This window comes from Bufo bufo, chromosome 1 (genome assembly GCF_905171765.1).
Source record: "Bufo bufo chromosome 1, aBufBuf1.1, whole genome shotgun sequence".
In the NCBI taxonomy this organism is placed as follows: Eukaryota; Metazoa; Chordata; class Amphibia; order Anura; family Bufonidae; genus Bufo; species Bufo bufo.
The window spans coordinates 488,142,624-488,163,722 of NC_053389.1; the positions used below are offsets into that span (position 1 = coordinate 488,142,624).

The following is a 21,099-nucleotide window of genomic DNA, read 5'->3' on the forward strand; positions in this document are numbered from 1 at the left end:
TGAGGTAATCCAAATGTATGGGGATTTTACAGACATACATTGATCGATAGGTACAATCGGACATGTACTCATATTGAGGAAAATAGCGTATATTCCATGCTCACATTTATTTACAGCTAATTGGCCAGCACAGACCTTTTAGGTTGTTGGCATCTGAAACATTTCAGTCTATGATTGTTGCACTTTGCAGATCAAGCTGGACATCAGATCTTATTCACTACCTTGAAACATGAGAGGCATACATCTAAGGCCCATTCACCAGCAGGAGTTTCTTTCCAGTATAGTCCTTGTTATGGCTAAATTCCACTGTCCCCTTTTCAGCAGTGACAAATCCATGATAAATTCCGTATAACACTGTAGTCAATAACAGCAGCACCAAATATTGTATTAATCCCTTGATTAAAATATTCTACCAACGTTTGCATTGTTATATCATTTGTATTCTAAAATATAATAATCAGTATTGATTTCTTTATAAACTAATTTTTGAAGCTCATGCTATTGAATCTGATATATACCATTAGAACTAACATTACAGTATCAATAAAACACATTGCTTAGGTCAGATTGCTAACAGGAAGCCTTTCCTACACTATTTCCCTCTTATCACCAGCCCAAAACATCATAACTTTTAATAATACAGGTAATCTAAACACTGATGTCAGATGTCACAAGGCCTGCAAATCAGATAGTAGGCTGTCCTCCTGGAGTACTGGGCAGTTAGGTACTTCAAGGGGTATCAATAGTCATCCTATGTGCTCCGTCAACTTTTCCTTTCAGTCATCCTCCCCTAAATTGTGTATGATCTATCTATCTAGCTAGCTATCATTTATCTATCTAATATTACAAACATTATAAGTTAATACTATAGTCATTATATTATACGTTTTTCTGCTGCACAGGCAGAAGTGATATACTGTTTGTAATAGTGACTACAGGATGTGAAATTGACCTGATATCAAGGGCCACAATTAAGAATCAAAAGGCTACCTACTATTTACTCTGAAAATAGACAAGTTGTGAGAATGACTTCAGTGTTTAGTATAGTTCTTTTTGAAAAAATGCTTTTTTTCTAAAAACTGAATTAACAATAAACTAAAGTAGTTGTCCTGTATGAGTAAAACAGGTCTGCTTTGTTCTAGAAGTAGTGCCATTCTTGCTGCTGGTCTGTGTCTGGTATTGTCTCATCCATATTCAATTTAATTGGGCAAAGTTGCAATATTAGATACAATCCATGAATAAGAGTGACACCATTTCTGTAAAAAGAACAATTTTACTACTTCTGGACAATCTCTTTAAGAATAGGCAACCAATCACTCATTAGCTGTTGACTATTTCATATTGAATGTATTTCATATTGTACAAAGTTCCTAAAATCTGACTGATACTGCTGGTAAATATAACTCGACAACAGCTCGAGTAATAAAGTTGGCCTATTCCAAAATGTAGCATAATTGAGCATTATTTTCTCTTTAGAAATAGATGACTTGCTGCAGTAAGTGGTAATGGTTAATGGCTTTTATATTAGGTCAAAAATAAGTAATTTACTTTCTACATAATTCAATTCAGTAGAGCATCAACCATACTTTAAGCACATAAAACACAGCAAAACGCAAAAGAAAAGAATGCAGCCTTGAACTCGCTGTGTACAAGCACAGTTTGAGTGTTTGAAGAGAGGTGGATGAAACAACTTAACAACTGGTTAGACAAACCAACAAGAACATATATGACAAACACATTTCAAAATAAATAATTTTAAAAAAGTTGACTTTAAAAATGCCAAATTTGATTGTAGATGTTTAAGGCTGGTCAAAAAAAAAATCCTCAATAAAATATACAGCCCTCATCACTTAACTAAAACATGCAGTACACAAGTTTCTATCTCTACTTCTTAGAATTTTGCATGTGGAAACGTAGAACCCTTGTGTAAGAAGAAGACCCGCTAGCTTAAAATTGCAAGCCTGGATGGCAGTTACCTTTTTCACATGTATTGTGCCTTCCCAAGCCATTATGAAAGAGATCTGGCCTCTGCTTGCGTGTAACCAGTAATGACAACCTCTTTGCAGTTATCTGTGTGCAAACAACCAGAGACATTTCGGTACTCTATTACACAGTATTAAACAAATAAAAAATCATCTAAATATACCAATGGAAATTAGAAGATAAAAACAAAATCCTACTGGCAGGACAACTGATTAGCGAATGATAAGATGCCAAGCTTATGTTCGGAGCCATTTTGTAGCTCCTGTAATCTGCGACATTGCATTGATATGATGTGTAGACGGGATGGTCCATGCAAATGGTCTGATCTGTTACACTGCGAGCTGTAAAGACAGGATCCCAGACATCTTCAGAATGGATCAGAAACTCACAAGAAATGAAAGTTCAATGAAGTGTTGGTTATCATTTGGAAGCACATTGGTATAGCTGTATGTCCCTGAAAATATATGTAATAATTAAATATACTGGCCGATCCATCCATATTCTATCCTTTTTATTGCCAGAAAGAAATCAGACGGTCAGTAGATATGCACAAACTCCACAGGATAAATAACATTATGAACATCATAGTGAAATGTCTGCTGACCAAATTGTGTTTGCTAGCATTTCCAGTTGAGATTATGCAGTGTTTATATTGTCTGGATAGAGCCTAAAGTTATGCTATATTTAATTGTTTCCATTATGTGGTCAAACATACTTGAGAGAATTCTACTGGTGTAGTCTGCTTTATAAGATAGATGGGATAGGAGACCGAGATCGTCTGAGAGGACAAGGTGAACTGTAGGGTGATGTTACTGGAGACAGTCTCAAGGCATTGCCAGTCAGGCCAGCTATGTTGTTTAAACTTCGGGATTTCTCATATCCTTTACGATATATTGCACAGACATCAGTTGAATTCAACCAGAAAAAGACAGAGACAAACAGTAAAATGAAATGCAATCAATTATGAGCCCATCAAAAAGGTTTATGTCAACAGTAATGAAGAGCTGAGACAATTTATAGGTCAATCGTACCCCACATATGAAATTAAATGTTTTTAAAAATAAAATTGATACAAATGAAGCAAGGCTTACATTTCATTATATTTAGAATAGTCATACCAGGGTCTTGATTTGATCTACAATTGTATTCGCTGGAACAATATGGCATGTTAAACTGTATGGTCAAAAATGCATAATAAAATACACAAAAAGCGACATGTGAAATGCTAAGTTCAGTCTTGGAATGTCCTTGACAAATATTTATACAGCAAGAACCTAGGTGCATATGGAAACAAACCTTCCATTCATAAGTTATTTGTTTCAAACTCTGTCAAGCTAATGCAGGCAACCATGCATTTAAGGGGAGTATTATAATGAATTTACCATTCTCTAGAGCCAGTATTTCATTAATTGAACAGCATTTCATCTATAAACAATTTAAATACATGTTTAGTAAGAATATCAAGGTCATTGTTAACATGTTTTGCAATTTTTGGTTATCCTGTGTTTTGTGAGATAGACAGATAGAGATAGATAGATAGAGAGATAGATTACTTAATTGTTATTTTTTTTTATTTTTCGTCGATTTTTCCATTTTATCCCGTATTGAACAGTATTGTTTTACAGTGTCATTCCTCTATTTTTAGCTGTTATATTATGATGTTGCTTCAAAGATAACATCATTTAACATACAGTTGTATAGCTACTGGCTTATACTGTAACCTTTTCAGAAATGCTTCTTTGCTTGGTTATTTTGAGCATGGCTATCTCATCCAAATTACTCTCAGAAATCCAAACACTGAATGAAAATGACAAAGCAGGTAAATGCATTGCACTGTTGTGTCACAAATATATTTTAAAATTGCCCTGGTAGTTTATAATCTATTCATTGTAAGCCAAAGTGAATAAATGTTTTCATAAAATATCAGTAATATTATTTTATGCTACAATACAAGAGTTAGGTTTATCATTAAGCTATGTCTTTAAGCATTGTGATCACTCAATCTTTTCTCTAAATGAAGACCTGCTCATGTTTTCAGCTCACCAAGAGTTCAGCAGGAATGTTGTATTACATGGGGCTCATTCAAATGAATACGTGATCATAGTAGAATTGAGTCTATCAGAGTAATCTTTGCATTGACTCTCCGCTATAAAACATATTGAGAGGGTCCACACTGTCCAATGACTTAAATTGGCACTCCGTGATCCTTCATGCCATACTCCTTTGTCAATTTAAACTAATAGCAGAGGTCTAGAACAAGGAGCTCCCATTATCAACTAAACACATCCTAACATGAAAAACTAATAAGTATAAAAAATATAATATTTGGAAGACACCATTCCAGCATTCTTGAGGCTTATGTCCAAGATCCATGTGAGGATGTGGACAGAGTAGGAAACTTTACCAATTTTGTGTCACTCTACCAATGTTTCCCTGATTCCCCACTGGTCTTTAAACACCCAATTCCATGACTTTAATGCTTCTAATTTGATTTGCTATAGGTACTGTATCATGTCATTGTGGAAGCTGGGTAAACAAAGGTCATTGGACCAGGTAAACATTGGCATGGAAAGAGCAGGAGATTGGAAAGGTGATTAATACGCCTTTTGCTATTTTATGTGATTGTCAGCTATTTATAAAAAAAAAAATGTATTAGGTTGTACAATCCCTAACAGTCCCATTACAAAACCTATATAACTTTGAATAACTTTTAAGAAGAAAATTGATAATTTATAAATAATTAATTATTCATAGCTTCTCACTGCTAGAGCATTGTATAACAAACTATGGTATTTTTAGTGCGATACAATTTATACTCTGGCAACACTAATATGCCAAGTTATGCATATTGTGAAGCCTGAAGGGACAGCACATGTCACAAGTCACACCATCCTTTTGGTGTTCCTAAAAAGCCTGTATCATATCCCTTCAGGTCCTACAATAGGATTACTATAGTGTATCCATTTTACCTGGAGTGTTTCTAATCAATATTACATTTTAATCAGGTGGTTTTAACACTTATTGTCAAATGACAATAAAATTAAATTTTCAGGCCAATAAAATGTTATATTTTCTGGGCAAAATAAAAACCTTTTATCTGATTCTAAAGAGTAAAGCTCCACCATTCATTAAAATTGACAATATAGTCATACAACTTAAACTGAAAATTACTGAATCTGACTGCCTGGTTCATTTTGCACTACATAATGAACTGGTAAATTTACAACTGTAAATAAGTTTTCCTTAATGTAAGCCATGTTTGTGTTGTCATTCTCCATAGTAGAAAAGGAATAGAACACAATGAAACCATCTAGCAAAAGTTAGCTGGGGGCTCTTTGTTCTCAGGATAAGGTCTACCAGCAGTCTCACCAACACTGATCATGATTTTATAGCTTGTCTAGTTCTAAAACAGTGGAAAAACACTATTCCATTATGCAGGTTTCTCTCACCCAGTTGGTCTACATGTATGTGCATTTATATACCGTCAACCCACTTGGAAAAGACAATGCAAAACTGCAGTGCAAAAAATGGTCTTCCAGATGGGAGAAATTTTTATAAAGTATATAAAGAAATTGAAGGTGCATCATAAATAAATCTGTTTGGATCAGAGTTAGACTTTGGGGGGGAATTTATCATGAGGGTAATATTTGAAGTCAATTTTGCTTGAGTCTGCGTTGGTGTTCCTTGTGTCAAATATATAAAATGACACATGTTTGTTAAATTTGGTTTATCTTATACCTAACAGATTTCTCTAGAAACTCTACCTCAGTTTTCTTTACCATCCCCTCCTGGAATGGCTTTGGAACTCTTTTTGCAACTTCTTAAAAATCCGAGTCATAAAACTGGAGTGAAACCCACTTTTCCACCTACTTTTCAGAAATGGAGTGACAAATTTTAAAAGTTGCAAAAGGTTTGCACAAAGTGACCTCAAAAAATTGCATAAACCCTAATTTTCTACTTTTTGAATACAGGATTCTGAAGTGCAGGGCATGATAAATTCCCTCTTTTTGTCAATAGATGGATAGATAGATAGATAGATAGATAGATAGATAGATAGATAGATAGATAGATAGATAGATAGATAGAGCGCCAGTCAAACATTTAGAAACACCTTTTAATTCCATGGTTAATGGTTTTTCATTTCATACTTTCTACATTGTAAATTCATATTGAAGACATGAAAACAATTGTCTACCTCTTGAAGCTGAGAAAAAAAAGCCAAGAGTGTGCAAAGCTGTCATCAAAGCAAAAGGGGGCTACTTTGAGGAATCTAAAATATAAAACACTTTTTTGTTTACTACTTAACTCCATATGTCCCTTCATCATTTTCAAATTTCCTTCTAACAAATCTGAATTTTAAAAACAGTTTACTTTCAGGTCTTCTGCAATGTAGAAAATAAAAAAATTAAAAACATGGGTTGAAAATATGAGATTGGTGATATGAATATGTGCGTGTATAAAAAGTTATTTGCAGTCTACATGTGAAAGCTAGACCTTTCACTCTTTTATCACAAAAATATGTCATGTTTGTAAATTGATTACATTGAATTTCTAAGATTAGGAGAAGGGTTGACTTGTTGCATGTGCACTTGACAGCTGAAGGCATCTGAGTTGGTCCTATGTTTATATGTGCCCACATTGCTGAGAAAAATGAAGTTTTAATATATGGAAATGAGCCTCTAGGAGCAATGGGGGAGTTGCCATTACTCCACTTTCTCTGCAACAGCTGTATCCTCTCCATTTTTATTGACAGGACCAGACATTATGACGTTTACACTACCTGACCCTGTCAATTAAAGTCTAGAGGATGTGGCAGTTGCGGAGAGAGCCTCTAGGTTTAACAGCAACATCCTTGTTGCTCCTACAGGCTCATTTGCATATATTAAGACATCATTTTTCTCAGCAATGCAGGCACATATGAACATGGGACCAACACAGGTGCCTTCAGCTGTCAAGCACACATGCAACAGGTCAGCCCGTTTCATATGTACAAATCTGCTTACAGATGCCCTTTAAGAACTTGCAGAAGAATACAGTAGTTCATAATCTGCATGGCAAACTATTTTATTCCATTGCTCTAGTCTGTTAACCTTAAGGCTATGTTCTCAGATTTGATGTTCTCCTGGTGTTGGCTTTCAGTCTAGGAAGACTTTGACATTTTGGTCAGTATTTGCAAATAGTCCATACCACATGGATCATTCTGTAAAGGCAGCTGTTAGTATGACACCAACTTGACTACAATACTTAATCTGCTTCCAACAATGTCACTGATGCAATTGCTATTACTAATGTTTCCACTAACTTGCTAGAGAAATTAGCTTCACAATGTAGCAGTTCAGCTTCCATATTAGAATATTTTGCTGTTTAATGGCCCATGGTATATTTTGTTATTTAATGGCATTGGTATTTATGTGTTTCATCAGCTTAGCAGATTCCTTTCTGTTAACCAATAGCAGCATAACCAACACCTGCACCAAGAGGAGAAACACCAACAGGACAATATGATGGTGATAAATTGTTTGCCTAGGAAAATGAACGGGTCTGAGAAAGACAACTGTGTGGAAAGTCTTTTTTACTGTAAATAATTTTTGACACCCTGTGGACAAAGAGTCTTTAGACTCTTTGTCCACAGGATGCTGTGATGATGCCACGCATGTGTGAGCAATGATTTTTTTTCTAAAATGCTCACATGGTGGCTACTTTACTGCTTAAAAACCCTTAAGATGACCACAAACATCATTTGATTAAGTGAGAAATAATGCTACAATTGATATGCAAATAATGGCTCCACTGCTTCCCAGAATTATACTCATTCCTGCCTGTTTTTGAGCAACTTGCAAAGTAGAATCAACTCTTGTGACAAGTTCAATGTGATAATCTAGTCTTCTTTACCCTTCTCAATGTGAGCATCATCCCTTCTTATGAAAGGTTCCCAGGTCCAATACAATAATTTATCTCCATTTTTCACACTTTCAGTGAGCTTGATCTTGATCTAAATGAGAAAACTTAATATGTTTGCCCTTCCATGTTGTTAATTCTGGAGTACTTTATGATCATTTTTCCAGGTGTTTAGTGAGAGCCTCTTCCTTTATCAACATTTTCGTTGCTCTGAGACAATTCCAACTCTTCCTATACTTCTTCCTGGTTGGCTTTAGAGGAAATGGATAATGCCAAAGACAAGCTTACTCTTAAGTGCAAAGTACTGGGAAGAGAATCAGAGGTGATCTGGGGTGTTGGCTCCTTCAGTATAATTGTCTTCCAGGGTTAACCCCCAAACCAGCATTCAAGTCCACTGTACCTGAGTAATGGAGCCATGGACAAACTGATGACTTCAGTTCTCGTTACCTGCCCCAACATTTTTCTCTTTAAAAGTACTGATAAAGCTGTTTTGTGGAAGAAGAAGTGCCTAGGCATGGAAACAATATCCATAAAATTCAGTTTTATTCCACCACTTTATACATATTAAAAACTCCACACAGAGCCTAAACAAAACAAAAGAACTAGTAGCATTTCAGAAATAATCATTACTCTTAGTGTACTCCTCCCAATGAGGAGGCTAAATATTTTCTACAGAGTAAAAAACAAGCTTATAATTAGTGAAATCTGCAAGGAGTAAATAACAAATATTTATACATATGCTGACTATATAGCAAATGTTATTGAAGGATGGAGCTTAAGACACTAGCATTTATGGACTAGAATGTCCAATCTGCAAATGTTTAGGATCTAATTGTCTGAATGCACATATGCAAACAAACATGCAGTTCATAAAATGTAGTTCCTAAAAGCTTGGCTTGGAGATCAGGTTCATTCACAAAACATATCTGTCTCAGAATGTAGAACCTCTTAAAGACCAGTGAATAAATGTTTGTTCACCAACATAACTTGTTGTTACTTTCCGATGGCCCTGTCATTGCAGTAATTTTAGTCTCCACCATAAGCCTGAGAAGATGAAGCCTAATAAATTGTATGTTCAGACTTCAGAGCTTTGGGGAAGATTTATCATGTGGAGAACCGTCAGTTTTGCAAATATTGCACATCTCTACATCTCACTTTTCTGTCTTGAGATGTTATGCCACTTTCTATCGCACATCTTTACTGGAGTAATACTGCAACAGTTTTTGCGACTTTTTAAAAATTCTCCATTGATAAATCCGGTTTAACAAGATTCCGAAACCTCCCTTCACATGTCTGTTTTAGTAACTACTTGCATTACCCATGTAATCCAAATTTTGGAGCATCTATTCTTATGAGTAGGGTTGAGCGAACCCGAACTGTTTATACTGAACTTTAGAGTTTTTTGTACCTGGACCCGAACCCGAACATTTTTGTAAAAGTTCGGGTTCGAGTTCTGTGTTCGGCAATTTAATGGCGCTTGTTGAAAGGCTGCAGGGCAGCCAATCAACAAGCGTTTAACTAGTGTGCCCTTAGAAGCCATCACAGCCATGCCTACTAATGGCATGGCTGTGATTGGCCAAGTGCAGCATGTGACCCAGCCTCTATATAAGCTGGAGTCACGTAGCACCGCATGTCACTCTGCTCTTACTAGTTGTAGGGATAGGATGCTGCTGCTGTGAGGGAGACATTAGGAAAGACTCTGATATCTGCACTTGGTGTGAAGTCAGCGATCTACAGCATTTTTTGTTTTGGGGGTGCAATGCAAAATTTTTGTACTCTGCCCTGAGCCCAGTGAGACTGAAAAAAAAGTTTTAATCTGTCTGTTAGTTAGGTGTGCGTCGGCGGCCATTTTGTGCAACAGCAGTGCACCAGCACTGCATATGTGCCAGGGACAATCATTTAATCCTGTTCTTGTAGTTCAGTGGCCGACATATACCCATTTTTAAAGTGCACCTGCACTGAATATACACTCACCTAAAGAATTATTAGGAACATTATACTAATACGGTGTTGGACCCCCTTTTGCCTTCAGAACTGCCTTAATTCTACGTGGCACTGATTCAACAAGGTGCTGATAGCATTCTTTAGAAATGTTGGCCCATATTGATAGGATAGCATCTTGCAGTTGATGGAGATTTGAGGGATGCACATCCAGGGCACAAAGCTCCCGTTCCACCACATCCCAAAGATGCTCTATTGGGTTGAGATCTGGTGACTGTGGGGGCCATTTTAGTACAGTGAACTCATTGTCATGTTCAAGAAACCAATATGAAATTATTCGAGCTTTGTGACATGGTGCATTATCCTGCTGGAAGTAGCCATCAGAGGATGGATACATGTTCTCATTCTGTTTACGCCAAATTCGGACTCTACACCATTTGAATGTCTCAACAGACCAGGCAACATTTTTCCAGTCTTCAACAGTCCAATTTTGGTGAGCTCGTGCAAATTGTAGCCTCTTTTTCCTATTTGTAGTGGAGATGAGTGGTACCCGGTGGGGTCTTCTGCTGTTGTAGCCCATCCGCCTCAAGGTTGTGCGTGTTGTGGCTTCACAAATGCTTTGCTGCATACCTCGGTTGTAACGAGTGGTTATTATAGTCAACGTTGCTCTTCTATCAGCTTGAATCAGTCGGCCCATTCTCCTCTGACCTCTAGCATCCACAAGGCATTTTTGCCCACAGGACTGCCGCATACTGGATGTTTTTCCCTTTTCACACCATTCTTTGTAAACCCTAGAAATGGTTGTGCGTGAAAATCCCAGTAACTGAGCAGATTGTGAAATACTCAGACCGGCCCGTCTGGCACCAACAACCATGCCACGCTCAAAATTGCTTGAATCACCTTTCTTTCCCATTCTGACATTTAGTTTGGAGTTCAGGAGATTGTCTTGACCAGGACCACACCCCTAAATGCATTGAAGCAACTGCCATGTGATTGGTTGACTAGATAATTGCATTAATGAGAAATAGAACAGGTGTTCCTAATAATTCTTTAGGTGAGTGTATGCCAGGGGAATGGAAAATAATACTGTCTGTGAGTTCAGGGACCCAGGGGGTGACATATCCCCATTTTGTTATGTAAAATACCCCTGTGCTGCATTTCTGAGAGTGAAATATAATCAGTTAAATCCATCTGTTCCATTGTGGGGTGACATATTTACATTTTCTGTTGTAAAGTATTTCTGAGACCTGCACTGCATATGTGACAAGCAGGCACATAAATTCAGCAAATAAATCTGTTCCATTGTAGGGGTTACATATCCACAATTTTTGAAGTATAAAACCCCTGTACTTAATTTGTGAGATTGAAATATAATCTCAGTTAAATCCATCTGTTTCATTTATGGTTAAAAAAACAACTTTTTGCCCTGTGCTGCATTTCTGACAGTCCAATAAAACCGCCAAATACTGCAGTTCCATTTTTTGCTTAAAAATTCTTATTTTTGTTGCTATAAAATACATTTTCGCCCTACACTGCATTCCTGTCAGTCAAATAAAACCATTAAATACCGCTGTTACATTTTTGGGCTTCAAATTCCAATTTTTGGAAATTTGAGTAACTCTGAGGCCTACACATGTGACAGGCAGGCACATAAATTTAGCAAATCCATCTGTTCCATTGTAGGGGTGACAAATCCACCAGTTTTTATGTAAAAATCCCTGTGCTTCATTTGTGAGAGTGAAATATAATCTCAGTTAATCCATCGGTTTCATTTAGGTTTAAAAAAAACACCTTTTTTTGGGAGCAATAAAGTACCTTATTGCCCTGTGCTGCATTTCTGGTATTTAAAGAAATACAGTTAAATCCATCTGTTTCATTGTGTGTGAGAAAAAAGCTTTTTTTGGTAATAAAGTACCTTTGCAGCCTGCACTGAATAACAGATCGGGCAATAAGTTTAAAAAAACTTGTCTGTTTAATTGTTGGGTGACATTAACCCATTTTGGCCGTCAAAAAAACCCTGCTCTGCATTGTTCACAAGGAACTTAATTTAGTAAAAACATCTGTTACTTCGGTGGGTGGCGGCAAAAAATGAATAGTGCGTCAAACAAGAGAAGTGGCCCTGGTCATGGTGCTGCTGGTGTTGGTGGAGATCCTGTTGTAGGGAGAGGACATGGTAGATTTGTGCGTTATTTGGTAGGGCTGATTGAGGCTCTACGAATACTGAGGCCAGAACAAGTACAGGCGATAGTAGATTGGGTGGTTGACAATGTCTCCAGCTCCTTCAATGTCTCCCACCCAGTCCCTTGCTGAAAGATCAGAGTTGGCACCTGCAGCCCATGGCCATCAGTCTTTCACCTCACCCCCTTGCAAATCAGCCAAGCATTCTGAGCCCCAAGTAATGCAGCAGTCTTTTCTGATTTTTGATGACTCTGCTGGCAGGGTTTCCCAGGGCCATCCACTTAGCCCTGCCCCAGAAGTGGAAGAGATTAAGTGCACCGATGCCCAACCACTTATGTTTCAGGATGAGTACATGGGAGGACCACCGCAGCACGTCTCGGATGATGACGAAACACAGGTGCCAACCACTGCACCTTTCTGCAGTGTGCAGACCGACAAGGAGGGCAGGGGTGAAGACTGAGTGGAAGATGATGTGGAGGACGATGAGGTCCTCGACCCCACATGGAATCAAGGTCATGCAAGTGACCTGTGTAGTTCGGAGGAAGAGGCAGTGGTCGCACAGAGCCTCCAGCACAGCAAAAGAGGGAGCAGGGTACAAAAATGGAGGGGCCATCCCCTAGACAGTACGCCTGCTACTACCCACCGCACCAGGGGACCAAGCACACCAAAGCCAGCTCCAAGGAGTTCCCTGGCAAGGCAGTTCTTCAGACAATGTGCTGACGACAAGACACAAGTGGTTTGCACGCTGTGCAATCAGAGCCTGAAGCGAGGCATAAACGTTCTAAACCTGCATGACCAGGTATCTAAGTGAAAAGCCCGAGCTGCAGTGGAGTAGACACCTCAAAAATCAAGCAAGGTCTCTGGCTCCTCCTGCTTCCTCTTCTGCTGCAGTCTCGGCCTCTTCATCCCCCTCTGGAGTGACAGTGGCACCTGCCACCCCGCAAACAGAGGATGTGGCAGCAACGCCACCCCCTCGGTCACCAAGCATCTCCACAGTGTCCCATGGAAGCGTTCAGCTGTCTATCTCCCAAACACTGGAACAAAAGAGGAAGTATCCCCCTACCCACCTGCGATCCCTGGCCCTGAATGCCAGCATTTCCAAATTCCTGGCCTTTGAAATGCTGTCATTCCGTCTGGTGGACACAGACAGTTTTAAGAATCTGATGGCGGTGGCTGTCCCACAGTACGTTGTGCCCAGCCCCCACTACTTTTCCAGGAGAGCCATCCCTTCCCTGCACAACAAAGAGGGGGACAAAATCAGGTGTGCACTGCGCAACGCCATCTGTGGCAAGGGCCACATAACTAGGGGAAATGCAGTGGCGGCTGGGCCTGAGGCAGATAGCAGTTTGGCGCATGTCCTTCCACCACCGAGGATTGCAGGACATTTCTCTTTGCCTCCTGTTGCTTCCTCCTCCTACTCTACTTCCTCATCCTCTACCGCCTCCTCATCCGGTCAGCGTAACACCTTCTCCACCAACTTTACCACAGACAGGGGTAAATGACAGCAGGCAGTTTTGAAATGTACCTGTTTGGGGGACAAACCCCACACCGCGCAGGAGCTGTGGACGGGCATGGAACAACAGACCGATGAGTGGTTGGTGCCAGTGAATCTCAAGCCCGGCATGGTGGTGTGCGATAATGGGCGAAATCTGGTAGCAGTTCTGAGCCTTGCCGGTTTGATGCTCGTCCCTTGCCTGGCGCATGTGCTGAATTTGGTGGTGCAGAAATTCCTGAAAAATTGCCCCAATATGTCAGAGCTGTTGCAGAAAGTGCATGCTGTCTGTGCGAGCTTTCGGCATTCTCACCCTGCTGCTGCTCACCTGTCTGCGCTGCAGCATAACTTCGGCCTTCCCGCTCACCGCCTCATATGCGGCATTCCCACAAGGTGGAACTCCACCTTGCACATGCTGGCCAGACTGTGCGAGCAGCAGCAGGCGATAGTGAAGTTTCAGCTGCAGCACGCACGGGTGAGTCGCTCTGCGGAACAGCACCACTTCATCACCAATGAGTGGGCCTCCATACGAGACCTGTGTGCCTTGTTGCTCTGTTTCGAGTACTCCACAAACATGGCCAGTGCCGATGACGCCGTTCTCAGCGTTTACTATCTCACTTCTATGTCTCCTTGAAAAAACTCTTTGGGCGATGATGGAAAAGGATGTGGCACAGAAGGAGGAGGAAGAGGGATCATTTACAAGGGTTTCAGGCCAGTCATTTACAAGTGGCTCCGAGGGTGGGTTCCTGCACCAACATAGGCCAGGTACACAATTTTCCAGCCAGGGCACAGTTCTGGAGGATGACGAGGTGGAGGATGAGAAGGAGATGAAGGAGGAGGAACTGTGTTCACAGCAGGGTGGCACCCAAACCAGCTCATGGGCATCACTGGTGCATGGCTGGGGGGATATAGAGGACACAGACGATACACCTCCCACAGAGGACAGCTTGTCATTGGCTCTGGGCAGCCTGGCACACATGAGCAATTACAGGGTCAGCTCACCTGCAGTCCCGCAACTCATGCTGCCTTGCTTTGAAGTAGTAGCCGTAGCCGTTTATCAGGCTCTCTCTCCGAAATCGAACAATGATTCCCAGTTACCAGTGGTCACCATGTTAGGTGCATAAAAGAACATCGAAAGATAATAGGGAAGATATCCAATTGGATCGTGGACGCCACGGGAACGTGCGATCAGGCAGGAGTTATCTAGAGTCAACAAAGCGGCAGCAGGGCCTCTCCTGTATAACGTTTCCTCATCCAAAATACCGCAGTGATATTCCCTCAAATTTTTTATTACTCATTCCAATAACAGGGCATCTTAAGAGTCCTGTATTGTTATTTATCGTCACTACCTCCCTGAGTCGGGAGTGGGTAATTTCCGCGCGCCTCCTGCCTTCCTTCGATTTTTCTGCTTTAATAACTTGTCCCACCATCTCCACCCAATCAGATTTAAGCCATTGACCTCCCTTGGATGTGGTATCCCTTTCTCAGGCTCCCTCTCCGGCATGGAACCATGATTCCCTGCTACCCATGATCACCATGGTAAAAGAACATCGAAAGTTGATAGACAAGATATCCAATTGGATCGTGGACGTCACGGGGACGTGCGACATGGTGGAGCAGTATGTGTGCACATCCCTACACGTACTGACTGATTGGTCTGCCCCCTTCAACTTCTGGGTCTCCAAATTAGGCACATGGCCTGAGCTTGCCCTTTACGCCTTGGAGGTGCTGGCCTGCCCTGCAGCCAGTGTATTGTCTTAACATTTGTTTAGCACGGCATGAGGGGGTTATCACAGACAAGTGCAGCCGCCTGTCCACAGCCAATGTGGACAAGCTCACGTTCATTAAAATGAACTAGGCAGGGATTCCGCAGGACTTGTCCGTACCTTGTGCAGAATAGACATGTATACTGGCCTCACCCAGCCATTGTTGTACTCCAGCGCACTTTCTCTTTGTTTTATTTTTTATATTTCCCAATGTTTTGGGGTCTACCCAAATTTAAACAAAAAAATATATAAAAATAATAAAATAAAATAAAAAACTAAACAAAAAACGAGTGTTGGCTACCTCCGCCTCCTCCACTGCCGCTTCCACCTACACCGCCACATCCACCGCATCCTCAAACTACTACTCCATATGGACCTCCTCCTCCTCCTAGATCAAGATTATTATTTTTTTTACGTATTTTGTTATTTTAAGTCATTTTCCTATCCACATTTGTTTGCAGAGCACTTGCCATGCTCTTAACCACATTTTGCTGCTTTTTGCAGCCCTCTAGCCCTTCCCATGACTTTTTAGAGCCATTTTAGTGCTCCAAAGTTCGGGCCCCTATTGACTTCAATGGGGTTCGGGGTCAAGTTCGGGTCCCGAACTCGAACTTTTTTGCAAAGTTCGGCCGAACCCGTCGAACCCATACTTCCAGGTGTTCGCTCAACTCTACTTATGAGTCTACTAGATCAGTAACACCAAGCTTGACCTTCATTGCAGACTGCTAGCAATTCATTCATAATTTCTAACAAGAATAGTAAAGGAATGGCACAATATAGAGTCTAAGAATAGATGATCTAGTATTGTTTTTACATGAAGAATGCAAGTAGCTATTAAAGCAAATATGCCAAGAGAGGTTACAGGTCCTCTTTAAATCATCTTGACAAGCTAACCATTTCCACTTTCCCACCCACTTTTCGAAAATATATACTGCAAACTATTTCAAGGTAATAGAGATAAACTGCAATACCATACACAGTTAATTAGCAAGATTGACACTATTAGTGGGGTAAAAAATAGTTAAAGGACTGTTACTATCCCACTTTAATATACATACCATTAGCTTTTACCTGAAACCATTAAAGAACTATATATAGAGTTGAGCAAAACAATTAGACATGTTTTAGAAATGTAAAGAATCTTGTGAAATCCATTTGTGTTTTTCATGTACTTGATATATTTTGCCGGAAGAACCGTAAAATAATGTGCAAAGAACCTAGTCTCAACACAGTACTGTAGACTGAGGCACAGTGCAACCTTATGCATGCACATTACTGGCATTGAAGGATTTTGCTGCTTTGTGAGAAGGTATCACAATTTCTAAGCCCAATGTGAAGTTCATTAGCACAAAAGAGTGGTAAAGAAAACTTACTGTTCCTATGGTTTTAGAAATATAAAGACCTTAAGTGGGTTTTTCCCTTCTTTAATACTGATGTCCTATTCTCACAATAGGCAAACAATATCTGACCATCTGATCAGCTGTCTAGGAGTAGCACTGGGAATAGACAGTTCCATACACTGTGTAGTGGACACAGTAGGATACTGCAGTGCTGATACCATTCACTTCAATGGGTGCAGAGCTGCAGTAAAGCTCTCCATTCACTACACAGTGGGCGGAGCTCTGTAGTTCTGGCGCCTATTTCTGGAGAAGAGGCCATTGATATTAAAGGACTGGGCAACCTCTTTAAGTGTATGTAACATTCTAGTTGAGTTTTCAGAATATTCAGTCAGGAATGGATACTTAGTAATAACACTATTTCTGACCACAATGACACCTATATTATGTCTTTTTCAGTAATCTTTTTAGTAATCTTTTCAGTAATCTTCACAACTACAGACTCCATATGTAAATGTAATTAAAGAAATGCACATAAAACATTGGGCAAAACAATCAGGCACACTAACTGGGACACATTGGTGGATAGAGTATTTGATTATAGTGTAAGGTGTACGGTAAAGTGCTAGAAGGCATGCTAGAAGCAGAATCCTCAGCTGGGTTAGATAAATAAAAAACAGAAAGCTGTAGTGGTTTCAGAAAAGTTTAGTTTGCTGTGACAGGTTTGTTTAGATTCTGTTCTGGGCTGGATTGTATTTGGACTGGTGGGTAGGTTTGGTAGAGGGATCTGCCAGTCCAGACCCTTCCAGCATGGATATTTCCCCTAGCTTGAAGTGATCCCAGTTGTGGCTGCTGAGGACCATTACTGGGAAATAAATAGAGACCTCAGACTGTCAGTCAGGGTCAGAAAGCCTGGGAAGCTAGCTGGCCTGCTAGCTGTCTGAGCCTGATTCCCCCTGTGTGAACAGTACTGTATTGGTGAGACAAATATGACTTGTGTAGGTAGTTCCTAAATGGGCAGGAGTTTATTTCTCTTGTTTATGTTATGTTATGTTGGTACAGTCTCTAGTGGTATATGCTTTGTCTGAAAGGGAGCATCACAGCAAGGGGTATTTGTATTTAGTGGCATAAGTGGCAGAATTCCAAAATGCACTAGAGACTGCATCTCATATACAGCTGTCTCACTTAGACCAAGGATACATTAGACAGGACTGATATGTGTGGGCTATACCATTCTACTGCATATACCGTAGGGGTCAACTGCCTGATATAAGAAAGGTATGTGTGCAGAATTTTAAATACATGTACGCATATAATAGAAAATGGTATGATTTTTTATTGTATAAACAAGTTAAAAAAATTTAAACTGGAATACCTCTTTTAAGGCATGACCTTTTCTACTAATAATAAACAATGGCACTTGGAAAATGATGATGCACGGTATATCCGTCTTTATTAGAGAGCACCCAATCATGACCGTAATGAGGGCCAGCACTAGTGTTTAGATACATAACATTTATATTATATATACTACAAGCTGTGACCAAGGTCCAGGATGGACCAAAAACATTAGTGCTGGCCCACATTATGGTCACGATTAGAGCTCTGTAATAAAGACGGCTACACCTTGATTCACAATTTTCCAAATTCCATGGTTTATTACGGCTACAATATGAAAGATTAACTCCTAACTAATTAGCGCCACCTTTACCAGGGTGCTGACTATTGACCTTTTCTTCCAAGTCACACCGACCTTCCCACTAAGCTACGTCAACTTGCCAGACCAGGGACAAAAAAACATTTATGACAATAAATGTGACACAGCATTTGTAAATCAATTTGAGCCAGAATTCCATAGTATCTTAATTACAATATCTGCCCCATTATATCTACTTGCCAGAAATTTTGATATGTCTTCTAACAAAAAAAATTATTTTGTATTTAATTTTGTCCCAGATAGTGTGCCTAACTTACTAACATTTTATGTTTTTTTTTTATTATCTATTAGTTGAGTATTAGGAATTGAGTATGGAGATTCACCAAAACATCCAGGCAAAGAATGAAACTTTTTTGAAAAAAAAAAAAGTTGTCTGAACCTGCTGCAACTGTCAGTTTTCTTTGAGCTGTGCACCAGAGGCAGTGTACTCTGTATGCTATTCTTTGTCTGCTTTTTAAGATGAGAATTTGTTTTCAGTGTGCTGGGTGAATTTCAAATGTTCTCACAGCCAAATGCCTTTACACAGGCCAATAATCGGGCAAATGAACATTCCTACAAACATTCAATTTGGATTTTTGCCCAGGAAAAATGGAAATCTGAGGGCACCATAAACTGGTGACAGATACCCTTAGCAAATACCCTTAGCTTCGAGCAGGTACATCTCCGCCGTTCCATTCACTTCAATGGGATGTCTCCCTCCTATTTAAGTGAATAGGACGGAGCCGTACCCTTGAAGTGAATGAGACAGAGTAGTTATAATTACCCCTGCTCGCCTCTGCAGTTGTGATGGAGGGCAGGTAAACAGTGAAGAGAAAGGAGCGCTCATACGATCACTGTGTTCTCTCTAACAGCTGATCGGCTTGGATGCAGGGAGTCTGACCTCTGTAGATCTGAGGATCCTGAGGATAGGTCATCAATACAAAAAAAAGTGGATAACCCCTTTAAACAGCCGAAGTGCAAGCTGAGGGCTGAAGCTCAATACATAGCACATGACAGAGAATCCTTGTATGCATTATCTCCTAGGACTTCCCACCCTCATGTCTCTTATTGATATTTTTTTGCCTATATCAACTGCAGTGGTGTGGCGGGGAGAGAAAGCACATGAGGAGTCTCTGGCATGCATGGTTTGTTGAAGAGCTACAGCCCTTAGATCACACTGCTAGTATTCAGTACAGATTTTATGGGGGTCTTTGATATCCCCTGCACTTCTGGAGGATTCATTATGGGATCAGTCAGTATCTTTTCTCCCTAAATTCTGCACTCAATACCCCATAATGAGAAAGTAAAAACATAATATTTGAACTTTTTTGGAAATGTATTAAAAATAAAAAGGCAAAATTTCACATAGGTATTCCGACCCTTTGCTATAACCCTTGAAATTTAGCTTGGTGGGCCTCCCATTTCTCTTGGTTGGTTGGACATAAGTTGGAAAGACACACCTCCGTCTATATAAGACATCACTACTGACAATGCATATGAAAGAAAAAACTAAGCGATGAGGAGTAAATATCTGCCTGTAGAGCTCATATACAGGATTATGTGGAGGCATGGATCTGGAGAAGGGCAGAACAAATTCCAAGTTTCCAAGAGTACAGTGGCCTCCATAATTTTTAAATGGAAGAAGTCTGGAACAACCAAGACTCTTCCTAGAGTAGGCTACCACACCAAACTAAGTAATTGGTGGAGAAGGGTCTTGGTAATAAAGGTGACCAATAACCCAATGGTCACTCTGGCTGAGTTCCAAAAATCCTGTGTGCAGATGAGAGGAACCTCCAGAAGGTCAACTATCACTGCAGCACACCAGAAATCTGAGCTTTATGGCAGAGTGGGCAGAAAGAAGCCTCTCCTCAGTAAACGATACATGAGAGCCTGTCCGGAGCTTGCAAAAAAAATCATCTAAAGGATTTTCACATTGTGGGAAACAAGATTTTTAAATCAGATGAAACTAAGATTGAACCAGGCACTGATCATCACCTGTCCAATATCATCCCTACAGTGAAGCATAGTGGTGGCAGCATCATGCTCTGGGAGTGTTTTCCAGTGCCTGGGACAGGGAGACTGATCATGGTTGATAGACAGCTAAAAGAAGCAAAATACTGAGGAATCTTAATGAAAACCTGATTCAGAGTGCTCTGGATCTCAAACTGAGAGAAAGGTTCACCTTCTAACAGAACAATAACCCTAAGCATACAGCCAAGTCCCTAGGAGTAGCGTAGGGACAACTCTGTGGATGTTCTTGAGTGGCCCAGCTAGAGCCCTAACCTAAACCCCATCAAACATCTCTGGAGAGACCTGAAAATGGCTGTTCACCAAAGGTCCCCATCCAACTTGACAGAGCTTGAGAGGATCTGCAGAGAAGAATGACAGAGAATCCCCAAATCCAGGTACACTAACATTGTGACATCATAAATAAGAAGCCTGAAGATTATTCAAGCAAGTACTGAGTAAAGGGTCATTGAATACTTATGCAATATTTAAGTTTTTATTTTCACTAAATTAGCAAAGAATACTAACATTCTATTTTCACTTACTTTGACATTATGGGCCATTGAATGCAGAATGATGGGGAAAACTTGATTTCTTTTTATATTAGCACAAGGCCACAACATGTGTGCAGGCCATGCTGAAAATCAGACACACTGCTCTGTGCAAAAGTTTCAGTTATGGAAAAAATGCTGCAAATAGTTTATTTTTTATCAATTAACAAAACGGAAAGTGAATGAACAAAATAGAAATCTAAACCGATACAATATTTGGTATGACCACTCTTTGTCTTTAAAACAGCAT

General features: G+C 40.0%; 1 protein-coding gene across 5 annotated transcripts in view; it reads right to left on the bottom strand.

Annotated features, from left to right (window-relative positions):
* Positions 1 to 244: 244 nt before the first annotated feature.
* The window catches only part of KCNC2 (potassium voltage-gated channel subfamily C member 2), a 361,653-nt gene continuing 340,798 nt past the window's right edge, over positions 245 to 21,099 (bottom strand). For 2 of the 5 annotated variants that reach the window (XM_040415728.1, XM_040415725.1), the window contains one exon: positions 2,009 to 2,070. In XM_040415728.1, the coding sequence (XP_040271662.1) occupies positions 2,009 to 2,070 (62 nt within the window). Of the gene's footprint in view, positions 355 to 2,008; positions 2,071 to 2,727; positions 2,865 to 21,099 lie in introns of those variants that run through there. The other 3 variants (XM_040415727.1, XM_040415723.1, XM_040415724.1) reach the window with 2 other exon arrangements.